Here is a 19,823-nt window from a genome sequence, read left to right on the forward strand (position 1 = left end):
AAAACTTGCTAAGGCCCGACAGTGGTGGTGTTCGTGATCAAGTGTTTGAAAGTACTAGCCTCATACTTAGTATGGGATGAGGAAGCCTAGTACCTGATTGAACCTAGACGTGAGCGGTCGCCCCATTGTTCTTGGAACGGAGTTTCCCCTGCTGGTTGTCGCACGTGGTGGCAAAGCGTGGTCACAGAACGGCAGAGACCGGGTCTGTGGAACCTTGCACCAAAGGAAATGGGCCCGACACGGGTTAGGGGATCAATGGGGAAGGCCGACACAGGAAGCGACCTCCGGGTGCGCGGATGTCGTGGGGCTAGGTTCACCATGCATGGTTAAAGAACTCGAATCGATTCGTCTGCCTCTCACAGTTTGAGATTACTTGATCGCTATGTCACCCTGAGTAAATGAGGAATCTGATGATGGCAAGGTTGTTGATTTTATCCACACACTTGTTTGGCTCGATGTGTGCTTAGAATAGGTTGCACAACCTAGACTGGTAAGTAAAGCTAGAACCGGAGCTAAAACTTGAAAATAGGTTACTTAGTGCTTTTGGCAAAACAAACCCCTCAGCCAAGAAGCCTTGCATGTCTAGTTGGAAGAGTAGTTGGCTCCTCCCCGGTTAAGTCTTGTTGAGCTTAGTAGCTCAGCCTTGTTGTGGCTCCTGTTTTTCAGGTGAAGTTGCAGTTCCCGACCCCTCCCTTGTTGGCGCTTGGCCGCCCCAGCTTCCGCCTGGCTGGACGGTCGAGTGGGACCCCTCCTCGGACGGCGAGGAGAGGACTCAGTGATGTTCTGGCTAGCCTCGCCCGGACGTCCGACCCCGACGAAGTCTTCCCCTAGCTTTCTCTGTTGATCTTTGTTTGTAAACCCTAATGTTGGATTTTGTGGTGGAATCAAAATGAGTAAAACTTGTTTAAAATCCATGGACTCGTTGTATTCTCTGTAACCGCTCACCTTCGTGTGGGTTTGCTGAACTCGATCCTGTTTAGGTGGTTAAATCGGATGAAGTCCGACGGCGCTTCGTGTTAGCTCAAGTTAATCAGGAGTGTCGCATGTTAGGCGGCTAAACTCTGATTAATCAAGCTAATCCGGGGTGGTTCCGCCACATCACCCTTCGTGGCTTCTCCACGTGTGCGAGATTAATTTCAGCGACGCCCATCCCAAACTCCTAGGCAGGCTGCTGGAGCTCCCCTCCCCAATCCACCTGGTCAACCTCGAACGCTCACAAATCATCTTGGCAATGGTGCAAACGAGGACGCAAATCAGCCCGACCTCAAGCGTCCATGCCCAGTCCAAATCCACCCAAGCTTGGTGACATCCAACACTAGTTGAAGCCAGTGGTGGAAGCGATCCTCCACACCACAAGCTTGAACAGCCAAGCAAGCTAAGGCTGGAACTCTGTCACACTCGGTTTTAAAGCAAAATCAAGTGCTACCTATATGTATGCTAGGATCTAGTTTCGTACATATAGTGGCATCATTAGTGAATAACAACAACAGTATCACATAAAGAAATATAAATAAAGACTTACGAGTCTATCAAAGATATACAGCTTAATCCTAGAAATAGAGGCTCCAAACTTCACAAGCAATTGACTGGGGGCTGCGTATGCCTAGAACTCAACATCATCTTCAGAAAACTTCACACACCTTCATCTTTTGAGCAGCAGTAAGCAAGGGTGAGTACACTTATGGTTGGTACTCAGCAAGACCATAAGAAATAATCAGATTAACAATTTAAGTCTATCTTCAAGTTTATTAATCATGTGAGGATCCAGGGCGCTTTTGATTGTGAGCACGACTGATATATCAGTTTTGCACTCTGCAGAGGTTGTACACTTTCCCCATAAGTCGCGTAAAAGTTCAAGAGAAGTTTAGACCCAACCATGCTGTGCAAAAGTAGGCACTTATCACACTACCGAGGTGTGACTGCAAGGGGCATTACGAGGCCTTTACAAAGATTCCCTAGTAGGTAGTGGTCCGCTAAGGTTTCGACAGTTGCCTGTGCATAACCCTCCCCTAAGGTGAGTATCTACAAAGAGAATACCACTCAAAGGAGCCGAGCTATACCCCATCACAAGACCCCTTCTTGCCCTTTCGGTAAGACTACCACAAACCAGAGTCTCTAATTAATTTGACAAGACTAGAGCCTATTGGTCTTATGGTTGTACTGTTTTCCTCGATGATCACTCTATGTTCCAATTAACATTATCATCGTAATAGTATAAACAAAGTATAGGTAGAAGGATGGTTAGGGACACTTACCTTTCTCCAACAAAAAGTTACTCTTACTGCTCTTCAGCTCTTGCTCTCATGAAACTCTTAATCTTCAAATCTCTCGAACATCGATCCTTCTACTCGAAGCAATCACCGGCACAAACATACAAGCAAACAAACAAATACAACTAAGAACAATACACCAATCAAAGAGAAAATCTTTAAAAGAGCATACTAAAGGATAGGGCTTGATACCAAGATCACAAATGCAAGAAACGCTTAAAACGGAACTATGGTTGAAAAGATAAAGCTATCGAGAGGTTTGAATTATAAAAGAAAAGATAAGAGCTACATACTTCATTTATTTTAGTTGAGAAAAATAATGTAATATTTACATATGAAAAGATGATGTAAAGCTTAGTCAAATTTTATATATAAATATTCAAGTACAATTTATGCCAAATTAACTTTATGTAAACATTTAATTTAAAAATAAAGTATATGTAAACATCTAAGCGCATAGCTTTATGATTCGATTGTACTAACCAAATTATAATTCAAAAACAAATTTATGTTTATATTATCCAAATTAACATTTAGTTATGAAAACTCGAGATGTAACCTAGGCAGCTTTTATTTAGAAAATAAATTGAATAATCATTAATCAAATTGAGTGTGATTATGAAAATGCCGAGGTGTAGCTCTAATTACCTTTTAATTGGAAGAGTTATTTAAATAAGTATTAACCAAATTTACATTAGTTGTGAAAACACGGGGTTGAACTCTAATTACATTTTAATTAGACAAGCAAATATACAAGTACTTAATCATATTAATATTTTAAATAAATTACAAAACAGAGATCATGATTAACATTGCTTCTAATGCATGAGTTAAGTTGATATGAATCTAACGCAACAAAAATAAGGTTAAATGGAGCTAAAACATGTAATCTACGGATTAAACAAGGTAAGAAGGACCTAATTTGGTTAACCGTTGACAACAGGGGCCAGTAAGGAAGATACCTTAGACTCAGTGAATAGTCATTGTGAATAGGTGAGACCTCAGGGTTAGATCTGCGAAAGATCTCGGGTTGGATTGGATCTAGGGATCAGAAATATTCTAGGGAGTTTTCTGCAGATTAACTAAGACACAAGGAAAAGAATATATAATTACAGGTTTGGCCAGGGGCCTTTCTGCAACCATTGGCAATCTTCTTCCTTGGTCTACGGTGGCTCTGCCCGGCCAAATTGGCGGCGCTCCGGCAGGCAGGTGGCTCTGGTGGGCGGAGCAGGAGGTGGAGGAGATCGCGGGGTGCTCACGACGGCGGGGTGGATGGGTTCTGGCCGGAAACTGGCCGGCGGCCGATGACAAAGGATGGCGGCGGCTCGGCTTCAGCGACAGCGCAGCGCAGGCAGCTCGGCACACAGGGACGGGCGGCGAGCGGGTGAGGGTGTAGTCCAGGGCGGCTACACGTGCGTGTCGTAGGGCTAGCGGCGATGCGGCGTGCTGGGGGTGGCGATGGCTCTGCAGGCGACGGCGCAGCGCGAGGCATGGGGTAGCGGTGGCAGTGCGAGCAGCGCGCAGGGGCTTGGTGCATCGTTATTTATAGGTGCCACGGCGCTAGCATGCTCGGCACGCATGCCGAGGAAGGCTGGTGGCGACGCCGCCCGGCCGAGCTCGGCCTGGGCACGAGCAGAGCCAGCCGATAGGCCTGGTCGGGCCTGCGGCTGGGCCGGTCCAGTCGACGCAGGCCAAGCCCAAACTGATAGGATAGGTTTGATTTTTTTCAAAAAATCATGGGAGCGGCCGGTCCAGTCGACGCAGGCCAAGCCCAAACTGATAGGATAGGTTTGATTTTTTTCAAAAAATCATTTCCCATGTAAATAAAAATTCAGAAAATCTAGATAATTTATTTAAGTCACGAAAAATACTCTGAAAATCCTAAAAAATTCTAGAGATAGATTGGGACATGATGAATCCAAATAAAATACTTGGAGCTCATGAAAAGGATTCTAGAGCCTTTCGAAAATTGGATTTAGCTCTTAGAAAATGAGAATAAATTCCAGGAAATTCTGAAAAATTCTCGAAAGATTCTATTCATCGTATGAACGCATTTTTGAAACTTTTGCACTTGTGAAACACGAGACTGCATCGGCATAAATGCAACACACGAAACAACCTTATTTAATTTAGAAAAACAAATAATTATTTTTCCTATACTAAATTTCCTGTGAAGAAAAATAAATGTTAGGAAAATTTTAAAATTATGAGAAAATCATTGTTTATTTATTCCTTTTAATCACATCCTGAAATCCAAAAATTTCAGGGTGTGACAAACTCCCAGCTCCGACTTCTAGCTTATGTAGGAGAGCAGAATGGGCCTAGGGCTGAATGAGACGTAGGATCTCAAGCGCTGCTAACCTCCACTTAGGCTTCTCTGGTGCCGACACCCATGCTCGAGATAGAGATGGAGATAGGGTAGGGTGCACGCAATTGTGGTGCTACTGGTGGGCACCCGACAGGCTGACGATAAGGGCCTCTCCGATGTTAATTTCACCAGCGAGCTTGTTTGGGGTGGGTTGGGGGCGGATTCCGATTCTTGTGACCGTGGAGTCGAGCGAAGCAGAGGAAGACAACAAGATAAGTGAGAGATGGCGCAGAGGATAGAAAAAAGATGGAATAAATGGGAAAAAGGAAAAAAGTTTTTTTTTGCCAGTCTTTTTTTTTCTTATTCTTTCCTTCTTTCTTACGTATGGGTCCCACATGTCATAAGAAAGTAGGGCTTTACATTTAGGAGTTTTTGCTGGAGAGAACAAGTTACTTTTAGTAATTGTGAGTTGGAGAAACATAAATTCTTATACAGGTGATGTTTATTATAACTGTGATGAACTATATATGGAACTGTGATGTAAATAGTTGGAAGATATGTTATTATATCTGCATTATGGGATGAAATCGTGTTTGCTGAATTCAGTAAAATTGTGATAAAATATCTTGATAGATTTTTTGAAATATGGTATTGTATCGATGATTCGAGGTTGGGGCAAATATGGGGTAGTGGCCTACATGTAAATTTATTTCCACATACGGCGGATGTAATGGTCCACTTGTGGTAATTGATTTCCAGATTTCTTATATGCATGTAGAAGTGGTCCATTTCTACAAGACTTTGTTCACACGTGTCAAGCGAATGTAATAGATTTTGATTGGTGCGTTTCAAACACCCTACTGCAACTTCTTAAAGTGTGAATATACGTGCGTAGGTTGCTTCCGACGTGATAAATGTGCACAGTACATACTCCACTCACGAGGGAATGGCGCCCAACCATAGGTATATGTTACAAAATGGAAATTAACTGATCATTTGTAGCACAAAATTCTACTCTATCCGTCCCAAATTATTATTCATTTTTGTTTTTCTAAGTGCATACTTCCTCCATTCCAAATTACTATTCGTTTTGGCTTTTCTAAGTGCCTAGCTTTTGCTACGTATCTAGATATAATATATATCTAGGTGGATAGCAAAATCAATGTATCTAGAAAAGTCAAAATGAATAGTAATTTGGAACAGAGGGAGTAGTATATATCTATGTGCATATCAAAAGCTATGCATCTAAAAAGCCAAAACGAATAGTAATTGAGGATGGAGGGAGTAGCTGCAAATTCTACCATTTCTCCTGACAATAAGAGAACTATTCAGAAACACAACACACTTACATATTACTTCTCATTTAAAAGAAAAATAAAAGAAGCATATATTTAAGCGTACAATGGCTCTGGCTTGGTGCTCAATACTCATTGCTCATGACGAAAGGTGGTATCTCCGGCTTCAAGACAGGTTTTTTAGGATGCTCGGAAAGTTGCTGCTTCAATTGTTGCCAGAGTTCGTAACTGTACGAACCCTTGAGCCATACTTCCTTGAGAACCAATAGATGCTCCAGCCCAGAAATCTGCAAAGACGACCCACTAGAGCAGTGAACCACAAGCAGCTGAACGCTGCTCGTTATGTAATCTTCTCCAAAATTCGCTTGTAATCTGGTGGTGCAGTCGATCTTGAAGATCCGGAATTGCTTTGTCCAGGGACGACAGGGAGGGTCTTCCGGAACTCCAAAATGGACTTGACTAACTTGAATCGGCTTGACACTAACACGACCATGGATACTTTGACTTGGAAATTGTTCGTAGAAACGTGTGTCCTTTTGTGTTAGTATGGTGATCTCAAGATCAACCTTACTCAGATTGTCAAGCTGCCTCATCCAGTCTGGCAATTTGTGTACATGCCCGTACAGCTTGAGGCTCTTCAGGGTCTTAGGTGGCTTGGAGATGCCATCCAAACAACAGAAGGCACCCTCCTTATCCTTGTCAAGTCGCACAGACAAGGACACCAAATGGGCATGATCTGAGATGGCAGAAAATAATTTCTGGTAGTTTCCCTGGTTGATGCCGGACACCCCAAGCTTACGCAATTGGGTAAGCATCTTGAGCTCGTTCGAGATGGCCTTCCTTCCTGCGCCACCGACATTGACAACACCAAGAGTTTGTAACATTGTCAGCCTCCCAATCCCTGCAGGAACCTTAACACTGCTGTTATGTGCTTGTTGTTTGCTTCTGTTCAAATTGTTAGACAAACAACCAGATACAAAATTCTGTGCTCTGCTGCTCCATGGTGGTGGTGTTGATGTGCCGACGACCTCGCCTGCAGCTGGCAGGCTTCCACTTGCTGCTTCAGCAGGGCTTGTCAAATCATCAATTGGTTCAGTGGTGCCAGCATTGATGTACTGGAGCTTCTCTAGCTTGGTGATGACAGGAGGCAGGGTGACTATGGAAGTGTGCTTGACATCCAAAGTCTGAAGCTGCCTCAGGCCACCCAATGAATTCGGCAGATAGGTAATCTCCCTGCACCCTCGCAGGGAGAGGAACTTAAGTCGAGGCAGGAGCTTGGCAATATGTTCAAGGTCATCATCTGTTACACCTGAAGTGTCCTCCAGATCCAGCACCCGAAGCAGTCTCATATTGGTATTGGCAGAGACAAAGAATGACCTCCACTTCCCAAACACTGTCAAAGACCGTAGCCGTGAGAAGTCGATGCTCTTGAATACAACCTTGTCTCTATCCCAGCTGCTCCTTATAGTGAGGTGTTTCCCTGCGCGTTGCGAGCTCAGGGTGCAATGCCCTTCCAGGGTGAAAACAAGGTTGTCTTCCATTGGCCTTGAGACGATGTATTCGTGCAAGAAACCATTCTGTTGGTGTAGGGTCTCGCTTGGTGTGTCCTGGACCTGGATTATGCTCAAGTCGATGAGGTCGGAGAACAATCTTCTCCCCTCCTCCTCTGCGGTTGTAGAAGCTTTGTCCCTGGAGTAACCCTCCGCAATCCACCGCCTTAGTAAACGCCTCTGCCTGATGTTGTGGTCTACTGGGAAGACTAACAGGTAAAAGATGCATGGCTTGAGTGTATCTGAGCAAGCATAATCAAAGTAGAACTGCATCCAAGAAAACAGACGCCTCAGCCTACGGAATCCTCTGGCTTCCGTCTCCAAACTGCCTATAAAGTCATCATTTATATGCTTCAGCCGCTCAGTGGATGACTTGCAGTATTCACCTATCGCAGTTATTATTTTTGGAAGCCCACCACACTTGGATAAGATAGTTTTCGACAGCTCCATATTATCAGGAGTTGGTTTGTTGTCCCACGCGACCTATAATTAAAGGAAATAATCAATTCATAAATATACACAAATTAAAATCGTCGGAAATGATGAGATAAGTTCAATATTAAAATTAATTTCAAATTTAAGTACCACCTTGAGATCTAATTCATTTTCAAATTGGAAATACCTGATAAAAAGTTTAGTTCCAAGAAACATATTTAAACATGGAAGGTCTGTCAAACCAAAATCGAGCTTAAAATCAAATTTCATAAGATAAATTGCAGTTTCAATATATATAATTCAGTGTAAATTCAGGACTGGGCAAGTGCTCTCATGGGATAATGGCAACAGGAGCACAATCTCAGTCTGTTGGTCCGGGTTCAAGCCCTACATCCTTCTTAAATTCAGTGCTGGCTAAAGCCCAGCCACAATATAGGGATGCACGATCCAGAATGAAGTGTTATTGGTATTAGTCTAGTGTAGCGGTGAAAACGATACGGATATAATCCGTCCATCTGTCTGACCAGAGGGGTCTAGATACTTGGATAGTCTGTATCTGAATATAGATATTACATCCGTACCATATTCGTATCCGTACCTGTATACTCAAAGTGAACATCTGATATGTAAATAGAATATACATATCACATCCTACATATTTAACACACTAGACTAGGAAGGAAATAGTCGACTAGGAAGGAAAATAGATAGAATACGAATATTCTATCTGTTTTTCCTCCCTAGTCCTAGTGGTATATCTTTCACGGTTTAAATGGCTACTCGCTCCATTCTCAAATGTATGGTGTTTCAATTTTATCCAAATCTAACTTCTCTGACTTTGACCAAGTTTATAGGAAACACATTAACATACACGAACTAAAATTCATTAAGTCCATGACATATCTCTTGACAATGCACTTATTTGGTATTGTAGATATATATTAATAATTTTTTCTATAAAGTTGGCTAAAGTTGAAGAAGTTTGATTTAGACTAAAAGGTAAAGCAACAAAGCATCTAAGCACCTTATATTTTGAAATGGTGGGAGTACTTCTGAATTGAATTAGTGTAGATATGCTAGCTAAAACATTGTTGTTCCCCTTCCATAGCCTTCAAACAATGGCGATAACATTTTCACATGCAATTAAAATATGCATACAACTAGAGCTTGTCCAAAACACAACATTCACATTCCAAAGGAGAAGAAAAATTGGGTTTCACTATGTCGGAAAAAGCTTACTGCAAATCTATAAAACAATGCATGTATGTCAACGATTTTCTATCAATATATCACAGAGCATCGTAATACAGCAAATGATGAAGCCGACGTCTATGTATTGAATAAATCATAGATGGTTTTCAAACTAGGGAGCTGTCTAAAATATAGTTTGGAACACAACAACAAAGGATAAAAGCATATATGCAATCTATGAAAAATAATGATGGGTAAAGTTAAAACCGTTTGAAATGAGTAGCAGGAAAAAAGGGCCATAAAAAATTTCATGCAAATTAATAATCTAGGTGTGGTTCTGACCAACCGAGGCAATAGGTGTGCATCATTGTTGTCATTTTGGGCAGCACCACAATATCGACTATGAGAGGCGGTCGTGGGCTGCAGTACTACGGTACAACAGAGGTGACATCTTGTTAGGCAAGCTTCATATCTCTAGTGTCCCCTTCAAGGCTTGAAGCCTTCAACATGCACGACGCTGATGACATCATCACCATGAATACCACCCACAAAATGCAAAGCACAACAACTTTTGCTTCCAAATATCATTTTAGAAACAGAAGGTATATATAATTTCCAATGGAATGCATAGGGCTAAGAAAGAAAATATTGATTTTGCATCTGTATGGAAAGTGCACGGCGCAAAGAAAGAGGGTGCTGGATTTTGCCATAAACACCTAGCTAGATCTCTGACGTCCTACTTCTTGATGTTCCCACTCTAGTTCTTCAAGTTCTACATATAGATCCCTCTCTTTCCATGCATGCACTCTTCATTCTCCAATTCCTCAGAGTGGAGCAACTTCTCGTTGGTCAAGTAGAGTGGTCAGATGTTGATGAGTAGAAAGGGGTCGGACACCATGAGTTTGTTAACATTTTATAGATTTTACTAGATATTAGGATGGATGTGATATGCACCACCATCAAATGTCATTACAAAACTCAATTTAATTTAAAAGATACAAAAATGAAAAATTATTTTCTGTCAAGAATTTACAATAGGTTTTTGAGACCATACACAAAGAGTATATTAAAAAGGATCTTTTTTAAGAAAAATCTTGCCCAATGAGTGCAAGAATCTTTTTTATTATATGCATGATATTAGATTTTTAAGACCAGTTCAAATTCTGTTCAAATTGTGATATGAATGTTCGATTTTGTGCTTGATGTTAATCAATTTAGGACTTGTTCAAATTCTGAGATGAATGTTGGATTGTGTGCTTGGTGTACTGTTCATTAGAACAATTTGGGACTTGATGTTGAATGAGATGAATCAGTTAAATTTGTTTGATGTTTGATGCTAGAGTGGAAGCTGGAGCATCTAGAATTGCTTAATTTCCCCTTCATTTTATTTTGTGGAAAATGTACCACTCCCAGTTGATAACACCAACCGCGCCTTAGGTGGCCTAAGGCGCGGGACCCCCTTGTGTGTAAAAGAGGCCCGAAATAGGATCCGAGGGTTTTTTTTGAGGCATAGGGACTTAGTTCTAACATCTTGGGATCTCTTTATAAAATCTAGGGACATGTTTGTAATATTTGACCCCACCAATGGAATAAACATAAACAATCATCTCCTCCTCCCTGTAAATGAGCCCTAGGGTTTGGAGGAGAGAACTTTTAGCCATTTACATATGTGTTTCTCTCTCATTCATGGTTTCATGGTCATTTTTCCCCTGTCTCATATCTCCTGTTCGGGATCTCAGATCACAACACTAGGACTTTCACTATGGTTGGTAAAGGAAGGAGTGATACTACCCTCATTATTCCCAGATTCGTGCTCTCGGTTCAAAATCTAGGAGTAAAGGGTGTTACTGATTGGGAGAGAAAGCCACTTGTCTCATAGTGCTTAATATTCAGCTTATAAATGTTTTCTCATTTCTGTTCATAAGTCAGATTTACTAATTGATTCACAATTTACTTTCAGATTTTATTTGTACCATACCATGTTAGCCTTTTCTTCAAACTTGTGGATTCAACTTTTTAATTATACATATTGCAAATGTTTTCTCCCGCTAACTTGCTGAGGCTAGTCTCAGTGCATAGTTTCATTGCATAGTTCTAGACTGAGAACGAGGTAATTGTGCTAGACAAGTATCATGGGGATGAAACTCCCTCTATTAATTACCTTGCCAAGTCAGCAATTTTGCTGATGTGGCATTGAATTTAATGTCATGAAACTTCCTATTGAGATTGGCCTGAGCACATATGTACACACCCATGCTGTTCATACACATCTAGAAACTAGAGATGACCCTGCGTACTACCTCTTCTATGCTGAGGATGATAATTAGGTGTGCACTTCAAGAGCAGCTGGGTTTGTGGGCAATCTACTAAGTTGCATGTGCCAATCAGTTTAACCAAAAGTTGCATGTGCAGCAAGTGATTACGAGAATGGTCCATTCGAGGATTATGAGCAAAGTTACGAGCATCAATCATGGAGTAAGTGAGCGAACCACACTCCAAAGGAAATAGAAATTAGTTGAATTGCTAGAAGCCTAGCTAGAACTTGAGAAGCAGGATGGTTGAGACACCGTACGTAAATGCACCTTTATGAAGAGATTATGGGCTTCATCAGCTTGAAGGCCTTTGACGTTGACTCGTCGTTGTTCTTTAACTTGACAATGCCTGGCCACGCTTGCTTCATTTGTAATAATGACAACTATACAACCATCAACCGGTTGGGGAAAGAAGGCTTCTTTTATCGAGTCCCATGCATCAGTGGAGCCCAGGCCCTCAACAACAACAAAATAGTTTTCTTGGCGCAGAAGCTTGCGACATTCTTCAATTAGGTCTTGGCCTTGCATGATACCAACTGCCACTGTTTCCATGGCTTGAAGATCATCTGAATAGAAATCCACAAGTAAGCGCCGAGAGAATTCCGTCAGATTGAATGGATGAGGTACACGGACCCAGCTGTACTTGGCAAATCGCTTCATAAGATCAAAATGTAAATATTGGTCACCGAGTCTGAACCACGGTGATGTATTAAGCATATGATGGTAGTAACAAGTTCTGACGATATCAGACTTTCCAACGGCAGCAATCCCCCACACGGACACCACTCCATAATCTCCTGGCTCTTGCAGCTGCAGGAAGAGGTCTAAGCCCACTTCTAGACGACTGCTAACAAGTTGAAATGTCTTAGTCCAGCCATGTGCCTCTTCCCTTCTGGTGGAGAAAATCTCATCTGGACTATCTCGAATTCCACAATACTGCAAGTGCATAATAAGATACATAATTTCCTTATTAATAAATCCGCACAGTTACCTTTTTCCTTCGGAAATCTTAGTATTACTAATTGAAGGCTCTTTTGAGCATCCATATTAATCCGCATATACATTCTCATAAAAGTAAGAAACATCTAGCCATCAATATTTTCTAAACATCACTAACAATAATAGCCATCAAAACTACTTTTTTCTGAAAAGCTACCACCCTCTATACTAATGAAATAGTATAAAGTAACCACTAATTTTTATCTAAATTACCCACTTATGCTATTATGAACAATAATCTAAGGTAGCCCTCTTAATTTTGTATTTAATTATACTCATCTTGATTATTAAGCATATCCTAAACTATACCATTTAGTAAAGTGATCTCAAATAAGTCTCTAAATTTTCATCTACGGTACCTAGGTCTGTCCTTGTTAATATACGAAAAAAAATTAACTCAAGGTCTATACGAGGCCTAAGTATTAGAGATATGTATAGCCTATGTATGTACACGTATCGTATACTAAGCTTTGGCTGTCCTGACCAGTAGCTGCACTAGTGCCAGGCATGGACAAAGGTAACCAAAATAAGAAAAAAAAAAGGTGGCCAACCTCGAATCAATTATTTTAAATATTTTTGCACTAAAAAATAATGGGCTGGGCCTGAAAAAGGAAAGCCTGATGCTTGCCTATGAGTAGACATAGGCGCAAACTTGCCCGAAACTAACCAGCATTTCTTTGACCTAGCCTGATAAATGCTCAATTGTATTATACATGGATGATATGGCTCAACATGTAGGAATGCATACATGTAGGAATGAAATGATGACCATATCAATTTTCATGCCAAATACATAGCACAAGCTAATATTTTAAACTAAATACATATCAACTACATAGGTCGGTGCAATGTACTCATCCATACCAAATTGTAAGTCATTCCAAGAATCTTGGAGAGTCAAAGTATCTCAAATTTGACCAAATTTATATGATAATATAATAACATTTATAATGTCATCTAAGTACCATTAGATTCTTCATCAATTATATTTTCATAGTATACCTATTTGATGTCATAAATCTTTATAATATTCTCTATAATTTTGGTTAAACTTGAGATGCTTTGACTCTCCAAGATTCTTGGAATGACTTACAATTTTGGGATGGAGGGAGTAGGTGAAAAACTTAGAATTAATGGGGACCTAAAGATTAATTGGTAGTTAAATAAATTAGAGAGAGAGAGAGAGAGCGCGTGCACAAATAAGCATTTTTTATTAGCTGCGGGCACAGATTTATTCACGGATTTCTCTAGCACATATATGAGTCTTAAAATTGCTAGCCCACACAGGAGCATGAGTTGAATTAGTTGAATTAGTACGTATGTGTGCACATGAGAGTTTTTGCCTATTTTAGGAAAATATGCCTAATATAAGTAGTAGTATGTAATCCTCAGATACTACAAAGAGAATATATCATTTTTTTGTGGTTGAGAGAGTAATAAGAGTGGAACCTATGATGGAATATTTGTACGAGCTAGCGTATACATTCTTAAGGAAATTAGTATATTGTGGAAAGACAGTAAAGGACAATGCAAACTTATTTCAAACATACCTCAGCCACGCTTGCTTGTACATGGTCTTTGATGTTGAAGACTCGATCTTCATCATTTACACAATGTTTGGCCACATTTGCTTCATTTGTAATGACTTGTAATGACAATAATGCAACTTTTGACATGCTCTGATAAGAAGGTAGCTTTGAACAAATCCCAGTCCCTTGTGGACCGCAGACCGTTAATAACAACGAGGCAGACCTTCTCCCTCAGAAGCTTACAACACCTTTGAATTAGGTCTGCCTCCTCTATGTCATCAACTATTCCATTAATAGACTCTCGTTCAACATCTGTCAAGCCACCAGCAGATGCAAGATCAAGATATAACTGCCGAGATATGACACTCAAATCAAACCAATAGGCCGGTACATAAGCCCATCCATACTTTTCAAATTCCAGTCCGTCCAACTCTTTCTGCCTATCCAGTATGTTGCGGCAAACTTTCTTTATAAGAATTGATTTGGTTCGGGAGCTGCCGTACACGGAGATGACACTACCAGGATATCTCATCTGCTGTTTGAGTTTGCCAACATCAATGGGACACTCTGGGACCTGCAGGTAAGAACGTAACGCTATGGGTGAGGAACTCCAGGCCATACATATATGGCTTGGTGGGATGCACAACAATTTTTAAAATAAGTTATGATGTCCACTATTACCTCATAAAATTTTAACCTATAAGTCCACTAGTGCGTGAGGGGAAAAAGACAAATCTTATCAAGGAAAATTGGACCGGTTGACATAATTGGAGGAATAAATTGAACAAAAAACAAGGTTAATTAGGATGTCATCCAGACTTATTAGGCTGAATCGAGGGGTGTAATTATTTGGACTTATTCCATTGCCAATTTCAACTAGGAACTATTTGTAAAAACATAGAATTCGGACAAACATATATTCAAACCCGATTCTCAATTATTTTTATCATGCAAAGCACATTGAAAACTAATTTGTTCTATTATGTAATAAAGCATTCCTTTTCTATTAGTCCAACCGGGATGTTTTGATAACTCTTGGAATCTTGAATCTGTGTTTTTTGAAGAGAAAATACCATGGAACTTTGGACTGAGCTAGGTAACTAGTACAAAGGCCCAATTCCTAGTGATAATTTAACATAACGGGTAACGACCACAACTTTTCTGATAATTGGTAACGTGCACAGAATCCTAACTATAGGCCTCTCCAGTCTCTAAAACCCTGACGTGCGGGTCACACAATTATATTTTTGTTGGATTACCTCCGGCATGTACGTGGTTATATGGAAGGTTTGCAAAATTGGACTTAATTGGTGTTACCGTGGCCTTGAAGTTTGGATTCCCGTGAAATTTACCTTTTGTCTCTCAACATATATTTTCAGATTAGAAAGAATTACCAATGTTGACAAAATATTAGTGATAGCACTAAAGCTATCACCAAATATAATACATATCGGTAATGTATAATTACTTTTATTTCAAAATATATATTTAAAGAGATTGATGGTCAAAGCACCATATATATGGATGTTCCTGTCAATATCCCAAAGGAAAAGTGTCTTGAAAGAGCGAGGATCCTTGTATTTATGCAAAGGATAGTAGTAGAATTTTAATATCCATTTGTTTGCTCATAGTATGATTTAAATAGCGTTCTTTTGAGAAATTATTCATTATACACGGGAGCAGAGCAAGAAGTATACCATTCACTCAAGATCGTTTTTTTACTCCGTCTGTATCCAATTTTTTGTAGGAAGTAATTGACTATACAAATTATTATTTATATTAGATACTAAATCGCTACGTGACTAGTATCCTATTGGACGAATTGTGTTGGCCAAAGCATAACCTAGACAGTCAAAAAAATGTCTTAATTACGAAAAAAATGGCAGACAGAGTACAAATTTTATGGAATTAATTAACTGACGATGTTGTTCCAGGATTATTACCTTTCTGAACAAGGCACAAAGAGAATGACCGTCAGGAAACCTTCTGAGCTCCGACACAAGGTATGGCTTCCCAGTGCACATAAATGCCATCCCTATGTCGTGCGTGGACACGATGATCCGGCTGCCATTCTTACAGTCCGGCAGGAGCATTTTGATGTCGTCCCACTCTACCACAGTGGACACATCCTCGAGGACGACGAGATACCTCTTGTGTTTCATGAGCTGCTGCATGAGCTCGGCCTTCATGAGATGGTCATCCTCATCCACCGCTGCTTTCATCCTCGTCCGGAACTCCACTTCTCCTGCATCTGCTTGGTGATGAGAGCTCCAGCTCCTGCGGCATAACTGAGTCAGCAAGCTCTTGAGGAACTCGTTGGGGTTGAAAGGCTGCACCAGCTTCACCCAGGCGCGACTCTTGAATCCATCGCAGATGTCTCCATGACAGTATGTCTCCATGATCATGCTCCTCGCCCCAAGATCACCTCCCGTGCTCCCCCAAACCGAAATCACCTGAAGGTCATCGCCGCCTTCACCGGTGATCAACTCCCGGAGGTCGCCCATCCCATGTAGCTTCCCAGCGGCCTCCCAACCTCGCGAAGGATGTGGAACGCCGACGGGCTGGCGGTAGTAGCCGGCTGCTCCGCCGGCTTGGAGATGGAGTGGGAGCTTCCAGCCAAATCGCCGGTGAGGTTGTACCGCATGTTCCTGTGGCTTACATCCTCGACCCTGGCCTTGAGCTGCTTTATCTCGGCGGCAGCCAGGTCCAGGTGCTGCGGCGGTACCAGGCACGATGGCAGCGTGCGCCACAACCACGCCGACGACGACCTCTTCTCCAGGTGGACGACGAACTCGACGCAGTCCTCGACATCGAAGGCCAGGTCGCGGAGCAGCCTCACCCAGGTCCGCACCACCTCGTTGTCGGCGGCGCGCTCCCTCTTGGCGACGCTGAGGGACGACTGCATCATCTGGAACTCGGCCGTGATGAACTCCAGGTCGTGCTGCACCTTCTCGTTGAGCTTCGCCTCGTCCTCTATCGCCGACTTCACCGTGCTCACCGTCCCCTCCACCGCCGTCTTGGTCAGCCCGAACGCGAACTCAGCCATTGTTGTTGTCTGAGCTCTCGATCAGAAGGCTCTATACAACAGTGTGTTCGTTTGTGTTCTTGTGTGGTGGAAGCTATTAGCTAGCTGTCAATTATGTTGATGCCGCTAATTACGATGACATAGCGACAGCCTCGCAGGAGCGACGGAGGGCTTTATATAGAGAGGGGAGCAGATCCTGCAGATGTAGGAAATGTTCCATGCATACCCGGCCGGCGAAAGCAGCATGGATTCGTTGAGTAAGCCAAGTTGGATGATAGTGCATGCATTTTACCCCCAAAGCAAAGCTGATTCCCGCCTTGCGTGCCCGATGCCTTGCCGATTTGCGTGCTAAAGCCTGTCTTACCACGATCCTTTTCCACCATTAGTTCCTTCTCTCCTCGGAGAGTAAAGCTCTGACCCTACTCAGATTTAAGACTAAAGAGATCAGGTGTGGTGCTTCCGTGGGCAGTAGGTCTTGTTCTGCAAAGCAGGTAGTTAACAAATAAGCGCATCGCTTTAACTTGTTTCCTGATTCCATGCTTGTGAATCGCGATGTCAGGCGACACTTTATCTGGTCTCTGTTGTGGCGACCGAGGAAGATTTAAGAACCACGCACTACCGGAAACACTAGGTTTGCCCAGTGCTAGGGTGTTTGCCGAGTGCAATCCTTCGGGCAGTCGGCAAACAATCTCTTTGCCGAGTGTTGCAAGAGAAGCACTCGGCATAATAATAGCACTCGGCAAACAAACTCTTTGCCGAGTGTAGCGAAACAAACACTCGGCAAACTAGAACAAAACACTCGGCAAAGAATAGGCACTCGGCATAAGACCGCCACATCGATATCCGTTTGGGGGGTGTGCCGGCCGTTAGCACTTTGCCGAGTGTCCGTTAGTGGCACTCGGCAAAGAAATAAGTTTGCCGAGTGTTTCCTCTCGACACTCGGCAAATATATATGTTTGCCGAGTGTTTTCCCTAGGCACTTGGCAAATAGGTAAGTTTGCCGAGTGTGTTTCCTGGCACTCGGCAAACAAATAAGTTTTTTCCTCCTCTGACCTTGAAACTTTTTCTCCTCTCCACATACAACATGTGGTACTCCATGTACAAATTTGGGATATTTCTAAATCTGTTTGCTATATTTAATTAATTTATTGCATTTCAAAGAATTTTTTGTATAAATCAAATTTGAACTGCAAGTGATGCAAGTGATTCAAATAAGAGAATAAAATGAGTAGAAAAATGATATTCATGTTATTGAGTCCAGTGTGAGGCCTTACCCAGGAAATGAAAAGAAATTTCGAACATCTTGTTCACGAAACACGACCACGAACGTGTGGCTGAATGGTTTTTAAATTCTAAAAAAAGCAAATGAAGTCTGAAAATCATGAGATTTGTCATGATGTGATGATATCGTACATGGAGGCTGTGGTAAAAAATTGAGAAGATTTCGCACAATTTGTCACATATGATGTTTACAAACCGAAGCATCTCCGAAGAAGAATCGTAGCGTTGAGACACATTAGGTAAGATTTGGAGTCAAAGTGACGGTCGAATTGGGGTTTGACATCAAACCTTTTTGTATAGGAAATAGAGAACATAAATTGTACCATGTGAAATTTTGGTAAATTTTTGGAACCGTTTGATAATTTTAATATATTAAGTGAAATTATAGATTTTTCATTGATATAAATTAAATTTGAGCTATGACTGCATAAAATAATGGAATAATACATTGTTGAGTGAATTTAACAAGCTATTTTCAAAGTACATCCGAACAAATTTAGAAAAACATGTTATGGAAAAGAAGGAAAAGAAGGAAGGGAAATTAAAAAAAATGAAGTTTGTCGAGTGTCCCGACCTGGCACTGGGCATACCCGGCTTTGCCGAGTGCTAGATCTGGGGTACTCGGCATACCCGGCTTTGCCGAGTGCCAGATCTGGGGTACTCGGCATACCCAGATTTGTCGAGTGCCAGATCTGGGGTACTCGACAAACATGCTTCATAACCGGTAACACCACTCCCTCACCCGCACACATGCAGGCACCCAAACTCACATGCACACACGCCACGCCGCCGGCCTCCCGCGCCCCACTGCGATCCTCCAGCCGCCGGCTCCGCGCCCGCGCTCAAGCCGCTGGCCCTCGCCCTCGGTGCCTGCCCTCCTGCCCCCGCAGCGCGACCCCCGGCGCCTGGCGCCCCGCCCCCGGTGGCCGTCCTCCAACCCTCAGCGCGCGGCCCCTGGCACCCCCACCGCACTGCCTCCCAGTGCTACCGTCACCTCGCGGCCACCGCCCCTATCCCCAGCGCCGCCCCCTACCCCCTGTGTGATAGGTTGGAGTAGGAGTTGATTTTGCTTAATTACCTAGTGTTTCTGCTTTGCTTAATTACCGTGAGTATTTCATCAACCTGTGAGAGTAGTAGTCAATAACAAATTAATAGTAGAAGCAATATCATGTACACAAAATGCACATGAACATACGCTGCCAGTTAAGAAGCAATAGATAGTAAATGCACCTTGAGTACTTCATCCACCTGTAAAATAATAGTGAGATAATTTGTAAGGAAGAATTACAAATTCCTTGAATTGAACAGAGGGTACTATGTGAAATGTGAATTGTCGCACTACTATATTCTCACAATTGAATTGACACTATTATGTTCCTTTGTTGTAGGAGAGGCTATTTCAAAGATCATTCCCCACCGTCCTCGACTCGTCACTTTGTAGGACAACAAGGTGAGGCATCCTACACCCCTCTTTCCGTATGATGTGAAACATAGGATGTTCATATATCATGTAACCTAGCTGACGTCTCCTGTTCGAAAGAGATACGGTTGGAAATATGCAGATCTTTGCATATCTATAAACGTATCTGTTTCGAATTGTCTATGTTTTTTGGACAGCCCGAGGATGT

General features: G+C 42.0%; 1 protein-coding gene across 1 annotated transcript; it reads right to left on the reverse strand.

Annotated features, from left to right (window-relative positions):
• Nucleotides 1–5,998: 5,998 nt before the first annotated feature.
• On the reverse strand, nucleotides 5,999–17,024 carry LOC101774147. The gene is given in 7 exon segments (XM_022828267.1): nucleotides 5,999–7,906; nucleotides 11,632–12,297; nucleotides 13,911–13,990; nucleotides 14,091–14,238; nucleotides 14,353–14,463; nucleotides 15,833–16,422; nucleotides 16,425–17,024. Coding segments are annotated over 7 exon segments (4,014 nt in total). The 5' UTR covers nucleotides 16,936–17,024.
• Between the last annotated feature and the right edge of the window lie 2,799 nt (nucleotides 17,025–19,823).

Source organism: Setaria italica, chromosome VII, assembly GCF_000263155.2.
Source record: "Setaria italica strain Yugu1 chromosome VII, Setaria_italica_v2.0, whole genome shotgun sequence".
In the NCBI taxonomy this organism is placed as follows: domain Eukaryota; kingdom Viridiplantae; phylum Streptophyta; class Magnoliopsida; order Poales; family Poaceae; genus Setaria; species Setaria italica.